Source organism: Colletes latitarsis, chromosome 7 (assembly GCF_051014445.1).
Source record: "Colletes latitarsis isolate SP2378_abdomen chromosome 7, iyColLati1, whole genome shotgun sequence".
Taxonomy (NCBI): Eukaryota; Metazoa; Arthropoda; class Insecta; order Hymenoptera; family Colletidae; genus Colletes; species Colletes latitarsis.
The window spans coordinates 16,760,028-16,769,201 of record NC_135140.1 but is presented as its reverse complement, the minus strand read 5'-3'; the positions used below and the strand labels follow the sequence as shown (position 1 = coordinate 16,769,201).

The following is a 9,174-nucleotide window of genomic DNA, read 5'->3' as shown; positions in this document are numbered from 1 at the left end:
GTTCTCCTCTATGTTAGTTGTCTTAAATAAAAACGAAACGAAACAAACGTGAATCCTAATTGTTCGTATAGGTTGTAATCGTTTCTCCATTTTCTTCCCCCCCCCCCCCCCACCCTTGTTCTCCTTCGTGAAGCGGGAAATGTCGACTTGCAAAACTAATTGTTCTTTTTTTCTTTCCCCCTCTCCTTCACCGTAAAGTGCGAAACGTCGATTTGCAAAATCACAGAGAATTACGCATCATTACACTGTTGTTTTAGGATTTATACCTAGTCCACGACGGACTACACATACTCTCTATAAATTTTCTAGGCCTGCTCTTCGTCGTCGTTAAGATCTTCATCTGCTGTCGCGTCTTTCCTTTCGCCGACACTTCGATGAAGAGTCTCGCAGAAATGAAACGGCTCCGTGCCCTCCAATTGGCGACACAGCGTTCGATTCTCGCTCAAAACTAAATGTCTCTACAGTTTTCTCCAAACGTTGATTGTTGCACACCCTGCACCGGAACGTACGATCGAATGTCACCACGCGTTTAGCTTATCCTCCCTCCGAGTATCGGTTTGCTATTTATTGCTGTTCGAGTTCGAATCTTTCACTAAGAAATAATGGGTGTCCGAATGAGCTCCTGGTGCTGTGTCACCATTGGAGGATGGGACACGTTGGTCCACGCGGTTTTACGCACAGATTCTGGACAAACGTTGCCATCAGGTTAATATAAGGCGCTAGAAACCGATCGCTACAGGACTACTGGCATGGCGTATATCTATGTATAGACTGCTTCTAGAGTAGCGTCCAGAATCTAGGCTTAAAACGGCCACCAACAATCCTATCGACAGCGGAGACCACTGTCACACATGGAGCCGTTAGTATCTCTCTGTATGCTAGTATAACGAGTGTCGTCATTGATACGAGTCCTTATGAAAAGTGTCGCTTTTGTGGAAGATCTTTCGTCCCTCCCTTGAGAGCTCCTGACTCGCGAAATTGTTCTCAGACTTCGGTCTGGGCAACAGGCAAGCTGGAAGAGCCCTCAGCTCCAAGCTGTGTACCTGTAAACACATTTTACAATCTAAATAATCCCGTGGCACTTCAACGTTTCACCACAATTTCTGCTTTCACGAGTCTGTCAAGTGATTTTAGTGGGGTCGGTAAGATTGGGAAGGACTGTCATGGCGGACATCTAGTCACTTCAACTCGAACGAAAGAGATACAGCATTCAGCGTGACATATTAGTCAGTTATCGAACAGCAATTGATTATTTTTAACAGAGAAATAAGGTGTAGCTAATTATTATTGGTATTATAAAATGTATTTACCGATTCTTCACTGGCGCTAGCGTGCGCAGCTTGCTCCGCGAGCGCGTTTACCACGGCGTTTATCGTTTTCGACTCGCTGCCAAGATCCTCCTCGCGATGAGCCACCAGGTTCGGGTTCTTCCCGATTTTGTTTAACCTACAAGGAGAGCACAATTAAGCGTAGGGAATGTCGCATGAAACACAACCAACGATTATTCACATCGATCGACTTACAAACCGTTTAGCAGTACAGGTTTTTCCTAACCAAACTTTTTTACTCCGCCGCGACTTGCAACAGATTAGTATTATTTGTTCTAATACCACTTGCACCGCTAAAGGTTTTACAATGTGAGGTACAAGATTGGGTAAAAGAAAGTTAGTAGCTTTGAAATGCAGCCTGCAGAATCACGTTTCGATCAATCCTAAGTATCTGCAGTACAAGTCTTCAAACGACACGATACAATTTAAATTCGATTCTCAATTTAAGTTGAATTACAATTTACGTAGAAACTTTAAAATAACGTACGTTTACACGGGTTCTAATATCGTCGTCGGAACGCTAATATTACGTACTTCTACTTAACCCTTTCTTTTCCAATGATTCTGTATAGCATTAATAATTTTAAGTCTTTTAATTTCAGATATAAATTATTTCAAAACGATTTAATTATGACATTAATGTCCATTGGTAGCCTTTCCAAGTCTGACTAGAATGTCTGACCCAATATGGCCCAGAACTCCTTCCAAGACTGATATCTCTTTCTCACCCCTGGGAAAAATTTTAATGGAAGATTCTAGAGGTCAAAATAAGACGAAAATCAAGAATACTAATTTGTTGATGAAGGCTTCGTTAAAAAGTTATTAACGTTTAAAGTTCCGCCTGTACTGAATTTTTTTCTAGAAAGGGAGTAGGATTTCGGTGGTAGGTCTATTCACCAAAAATTATTGTAATTGATCCCCGCAACCGAAAATAATTTTTTTAGAACGATTTGAAATTTTTTTTTTCCGTCGAAAAATTTCACACCTTCTCGAATTTTTTTCTGGAAAGTGGGTAGGATTTCGAGGGTATGTCTAATGACCAAAAATGATTGTAATTGACCCCAGAATCTAGGAGTAATTTTTTTAGAACGATTTGAAAAATTTTTTTTTCGTCGAAAAATTTCACACCTTCTCGAATTTTTTTCTGGAAAGTGGATAGGATTTCGGGGGTATGTCTAATGACCAAAAATGATTGTAATTGACCCCAGAATCTAGGAGTAATTTTTTTAGAATGATTTGAAAAATTTTTTTTTCGTCGAAAAATTTCACACCTTCTCGAATTTTTTTCTGGAAAGTGGGTAGGATTTCGGGGGTATGTCTAATGACCAAAAATGATTGTAATTGACCCCAGAATCTAGGAGTAATTTTTTTAGAATGATTTGAAAAATTTTTTTTTCGTCGAAAAATTTCACACCTTCTCGAATTTTTTTCTGGAAAGTGGGTAGGATTTCGGGGGTATGTCTAATGACCAAAAATGACTGTAATTGACCCCCGCAACCAAAAATAATTTTTCCAGAACGATTTGAAATTTCTGAATTTAATTGTTAACTTTTTAACGAAGCCTCCATCAACAAATTGGTATTCTTGGTACTTATTGATACTTATCACGTTTGACTGAATCATATAACCACACAAATAATTCCCAATAATATATACATACAATTATTTTAGTATACTCCAACAATTTCTGTTGGTGAACTATTCCTGAAAGATGATTTTTACTGTACCTTCTTTCCTACCCATAAGATGCAAACTCAAACTTAAAAAACATCCATGTTGTGTCTCACCACATGCAGTTTGAGTTTCCCATGTACTTTTATTTATATTTTGTTCTGTACATTAATCTTGCATGTTATAATTTCCTGCTTTCTACTAGCTTACAATTGTATTCTTCAAGTTATTTATAACTTAACGTGTAATTTCGTAATCTTGTTCTGAAGCGGATCACAAGCGGACGAAAGATAGTTGTCCTCTTTACTATTAGCGCCTCCGGCGGATAAAAAATGAAACTATACCTACCCGGGGGATTCACCGTAGTTGTTTCATTGTTTCTCCGCCGGCGGTTTCAGTAGCAACGAGGACAGCTATTTTTTTTATCCAGCGTACGTTGATCTAATGTTCAAATAAAGTACACACTGTGTCAAATTATGCGATCAATAGATACATTTCAGCAAACGAAAAAGAAAAACTGCAATATTTGATTGTTATGGTGCCGTGTAAACGTAGTTCGTCCAAAAAATGGTGGCTCCAACGAAGCATCCAAGAAATGTGATTCTGCGAAGGTGCAGCAAAACTGAGAATCCAACTGATTTATAAAGAATGTTATGCAAAATTATGAATACAACATTACTATGTAGTGAATGTGTCGAGAGTGTAAAAATATTTTGTCGCGATGTCTCATGGTTTCTTAATCATTATATCTTTGTAACGCAGGTCGATTCGGCCGCGTCGTCGAACAAAAATTTCGCAACCGAGAAAATATTTTGTCGGAACCCTCTCAACTCATTTCGAACGCGTATCCGGCAGATACAGCGTCCATTGGTCGTCCCAAGTTAGTGCGCTTTCGTTGTAAAACTTTCTCCCCCAAAAAACAGATTCTGCACTGTCACCGTTTCGATCGAAAAGAGATAAAAATTTCTTGCTTTTTTTTTTTCACACCGCTGAGTGTCGAGACCAAAAAAGTTTCAATTCTTGTGTTGTGTAAAGTGTATGTAAAACAAGCACATCGAGTCCAAACCAGCGTAATACAGAGAAATTATATTGGATAACATGTTAAAGAGAAGCGACATGATGTTTGGACAACGAGTAATGACTGATTTCGATTTGTCGGACAGTACACAATGTTCAACAAAATCAACATGGAGGTGGGAGTGATGATTGACATCTAGTAGCACACCAACTCGATAGAACAAACCTAACCAAAGCTTATACCTCTCGGCGGCAACGCTTTCCATCGTTCTGCGCATTAGCGGATACTGGTCCAACACGGCGTTGAAGTGATCCACCGAGAGGCTGAAGAGATTGCAGTAGGTCTCTGCACGGACTGACGCCACTCTCCTCGCGTTTGTCAGCAGGCAAATCTCGCCAAAGTATGAACCGTCTGACAGCGAGGTCGCGACTTCGCCGTTTGCCATTACAATATCGACTATGCCTTCCTGTATGAAGTACATTTTCGAGCCGATTGTACCTTCCTTGATGATGATATCACCTGCAACGCGCAATTGCTTCTGATATCACATCATCGAAACGCAAGAAAGACCGGGGCAACGTAATACGACTCGTTCGAGAGCAAATGGTCGTCGGGGGCAGACGTGTAACATAACGTTGATATGCCATATTCGCGAGACTACTAGGAACGTTCAGAAAGTTCCATGTTGTCTCAATTTAGCTTGTTCCAGAGACTGTTAGGCAGCTCTAATTGTTCATCAGGATTTCTTAACGAGATGTAATTGAAAATTACGTTTTCAAACTGGTAACATCCTCTCATGTGGCTTAAGCTAAACCTTAAAGAAGACTAAAGCTTGCACTAAACGGCTTAGACGAAACTTATGAATCTAGTAATCGATACCTGGCTGGAAGACTTCGTATCTCAGTTTAGTGACGACGTCCGAGACAAAGTTCGAATCGGCGTTGGCAAAGAAGGGTACAGACGCGACCAGCGATCTGCAGTTGTAGTTGATCACATCCTGAAACGAAAGAAAGGGTTATGAAAGCGGAGAAACGTGGCGTCTGGTAGATCAGGGTCTGTTGTTAGGGCGTACTTCTCTTAGTTTCTCCGAGAGCTCTCCAAGAATCAACTCCTCGTCGAAGAATTTGCCCTGGTAGCGGTGCTCGAAGTACTCCGTGATCCTCTGTCTCATTTCTCGTGGTAACTTTCGGTAGGCCATGTACTCCTCTACTTGTTTCACCTGGTTTTACCAAAAACGGTTAATTGATGCTTCCTGTTCGATGTTCAGATTTGCAGCAAGGATACTTTTAAGGGTATTTTGCTTTGCTTAGAGGCATAGTTGGTTTGCACGATGAGGATTAGTTCAGTACCTAAACCCTTTGTGAACCTGTGGCCGCATTGAATGGAATTATACGGCTTTAGATTTAATTTCATGAATTATTAACAGTGGCAACAGTTCATTATACTGTTTCTGACATGTTGTAGTGCATTAATAAAATAGTTGTCTCTATTGTTAGCGCCGCCAGTGGAGAAATGGAGAAAGTGTGCTTCACCATTTCTCCGCTAATGGCGCTACTTTTTGGTCCAGAAATAGTAACGCCATTTCCAACTTAAACTTAATTCCAACTCTGAGTGAAATACTGACAGTGTCTACAAGAGTACTATATAAGAAGATATTCAATATTTACTCAATACAAAAGATCGAGCAAACGTATAATAATACGAATGACTTTTATGCTTGCCGAGGTCCATTTAAATATTTTAAAGAGCCATGAATTAAAAGGGGGAGTTACAACAGAGACACTGCTGGGAATCCCAGACTTCAAAGGACCAAAGCTTGAACTGAACGAGGAAGATGGACGTAAAGAGGAAAGCCGAGGCTCCTTCGCTGGCGGTGTTTGCTTCTTGAATGTTAACTACCTTCTCGCGGTATTGTCTTCTCGAGGAATCGAGAGATTGGATGAGATTCGTCGCGTGTCCAAGGAAAAGTGCGTAACAGGTAGCACCGCTGATCATGCTGAGCATCGTGAGCCACATGTCGGTCAAGGACTGCGGTGGAAACCTCCCATATCCTATGCAGAGCATGTGCGACATGGCCTTGAAAAGGGCCCATGAATATTGTTCCAGCCAAAATGAGTCCTGGAAAACAACGGTAGTTCTCTGCTAAATTGATTAACTTCGTAGTGGCGGGAGAGCTACTGTAAGAATGAACAATTCAATTAGCCAGTTAACAACAGTGAAAAGAGTCGCAAGAAGCAAGAAAGGGACCTTGGAATCCCTTCATTTTCAGAATCTTCCTCCATTCTTTGTTTTCTAGCAGCAAAGAAAAGAAACGGTAATCAAGGGAAGAAGGCATAAAAGGAAAGGGAAGCTGTTTGAGAATTTTTTTTCGCTCGTAAAACTTTCATTGCTCAGAAGACAGTGTCTAGAATAAGTTACAAGCTAGATGGTTAAATAGCTATCCACTGTTGTTTTTTATTGTTTAACGCAGTATGGTCAAAGTCGGTTGACTTTCAGGTATAAGTTCGATCTAAAATCCAAGCTAGGGACGCTTACACCTGGAAGCACCGACCGAAGAATCTGTTTAAACACAATTAAGTGTTTGATAAATCTCAGAGAGTGGCAAGAAGTGGTTCATAGAACGATATACTTACTTGCAACTCGTTAATGGCGACCCACGAGTTACTAGGAAACCCTTGGAGCATAGGAACCAGGAATTGCAGACAGCCACTCCAGTGGCCGATTAGGAGCATCATGCAAATCAGGTTAAAAATCCGCATGAACACCGATGCCATATTCAGGAACTGCCAACAACAACGATAAAGGTTTATTCTCGTGCCGATCCCGGTAGCCAAGATGTTGTTCACACTTCAGTTAAAAACTTCTCTCGTTATCCAAAGCTCCGGTTGCGTAGTGTACAGCAAATAAGCGAGTGTTGTACAAAAACGCGTCAAATATTAATTCACTGAATACATTGTCAAAACTATCTTAGTAATTGTTATCCAAAGTCTGAATCAAGGACCAAGTAAACTACCTGACGTTCGAGCGTTCAGACCTGAACGGGTACATCTTCGACGATGTTAGCAACGATCAGACAATCCTTTTTATCCGGACGAAGTTAGGTCTTCGCGTTCTAATTGTTCGGACGTTAACATTGTGCTATCGGTTCGAGACTATCTTTTTGGTCCAGACGAAAGGTGCGTACATTCGATTCGCGCGATAAAATTGTTCCTTCGTCTCGGATTCTGTTAGTAGCAAAGATGGCGCCTCAGGTCTGAACGCGAACGGTTTTAGTGTAATCTCTCTCCTAAGTAGTCTTCGCTGTTCATACTTCCGGGTTTCAGTTTTCAGTCCAAAAAAAGCATGCTACATTAGAAAATACGCATCACGTGGCACACAAAAGAACAAGTCAATGTAACCTAAAAAACGTTTATAATAATGATTACTCTACGAATGCTCTAAACAGAAGAAACAAAAATAAAAATGTATACAATATATATACAATATATATATATATATATATACATACAATATATATATATATATATATATATATATATGTATGTATCAATTTGCACTGCTTGGCCAAGATTCGCAGACCCGCTTATAGGCTGGACCTGTTCAGAACGATTCTTGCGTCCGAATTTTTAGCAAACGCGACGCGTCCGGAGGTTGCAATCCGATCGATTGCAACGCGATATCGTAAACTGTTCGGCTGAACAGTGCGCCATAAGCACGATTTGGGAATCTAAGTCCTTTACTAAGAAAAGAAGCTGGAGAACGCAGAAGCTACATTGACGAGAGCGAGCCATAATTCATGATCGTGACAGACGATCACTACATTTCAATAATGTCTTCATTTTCATTGCGTCGTAGTACTGTTCATAATTACACGAATTATCGTTAATTTCCATTCTTCATGCTTGATTGGCTCGACCAGTTTTTTCAACGCCTAGTAATTCTGTTACAGTGGTGTATGTTAATCCAGACGCCTACGCGGAGTCTTGAATTTTTATCGTTTTGATGTATTGTTACGCAATAGACAATCGTGACTTTTTCATCGAGGAACTGGACCATTACTTGGATCACAGTCAAGTGGCAATTCAAAGGCACGAATAAAGCTTTTTCGAATAGTTTAATAAAAGTTTAAAAGTTTAAATATGAATTATAACGATGCCCAATTTTGCTTAATCTCTGCGCCATGACAGTTTGTTTCGCGTTTAGAAAAGCAATATGGTGGCGATAACCTCTCAGCGGTTTTAAGACACCAATCGACCGTGGTCAACTATTTAACTTAGTAAAATATAGAGGTATTCAGATAATTATAAACAGTACTGTGCATAGTAATAATATTTCCATTCAATTGATCGTTGTAATTCCAAGAGGATCGGTAATAATAATAAATAAATTAAATCCTGTTTAGCAACGGTAATGCAGTTAGCATCTGTTAGTTTCACACTGATTCTCGATGTTCATCTTGCGTTCGAATAACCGAGAAAAAAAAGATCGCTTTAAAACGTTGGTTTCGAATTTCAAAAAGCATCGCAATTGATCGCAACGGGAGTTCTTTGATGAATTGGGGGAAAAAAACTGTCGATTGAATCTGAAAGCGTAATTAATTTTTCAAAGCTTCCTCTAGTGGGTTTTTGTCTGCAACAGGTTTCGAGCTGATTCGCGATTTCCATACTCGTTTGAATAAAAACGAAACATATTTGAATGTTAGGTCCTCACTAAAAAAAACCTTTTCGCGATCGAACAAAAATTGCGAAAAAAATTTTAAACAATAATTTGCCGTTGAAATATTCTCTAAATAGCTTCCACCGTCGCTCGACTCGAAACTCTATTTTCGTTCACTCGGTTTGAAATAAAAAAAAAAAAAAAAAAAATCATTTTACAGTGATATTAAAATTTTTAAAAGCCTTGAACGATATTTTGTTGTCTCGTTCGTTTGTTTCCCGGAACGTAAACTAGTTGCTGGCCGAGCCAATTAAACAAGTCAACGAGAGATTTATCGGAATCGATTAGACGGCTGATTATAAATTCATTATCGCGAGTGGAATAAAACGTTCACCAGTCCAGATGTAAAAACTCCCTTTCTTCCGGTTACGAGGCGCGAATGACGTCGAAATTTCGACTCGGGAGTATCGTTTATCGAATTATTCATGCAATTCGACCGTA

At 39.8% G+C, this 9,174-nt stretch overlaps 1 protein-coding gene across 9 annotated transcripts in view; it reads right to left on the bottom strand.

Moving 5' to 3' along the window:
* Positions 1-109: 109 nt before the first annotated feature.
* The window catches only part of Ih (hyperpolarization activated cyclic nucleotide gated potassium channel Ih), a 154,730-nt gene continuing 145,665 nt past the window's right edge, over positions 110-9,174 (bottom strand). For 7 of the 9 annotated variants that reach the window (XM_076769228.1, XM_076769218.1, XM_076769217.1 and 4 more), the window contains 7 exons: positions 6,651-6,800; positions 5,917-6,135; positions 5,090-5,236; positions 4,897-5,014; positions 4,248-4,536; positions 1,311-1,446; positions 110-1,043 (listed from right to left, as the gene is read on the bottom strand). In XM_076769228.1, coding sequence (XP_076625343.1) covers positions 897-1,043; positions 1,311-1,446; positions 4,248-4,536; positions 4,897-5,014; positions 5,090-5,236; positions 5,917-6,135; positions 6,651-6,800 — 1,206 coding nt within the window. In that variant the 3' untranslated portion in view covers positions 110-896. The remainder of the gene's footprint in view (positions 1,044-1,310; positions 1,447-4,247; positions 4,537-4,896; positions 5,015-5,089; positions 5,237-5,916; positions 6,136-6,650; positions 6,801-9,174) is intronic. The other 2 variants (XM_076769220.1, XM_076769224.1) reach the window with 1 other exon arrangement.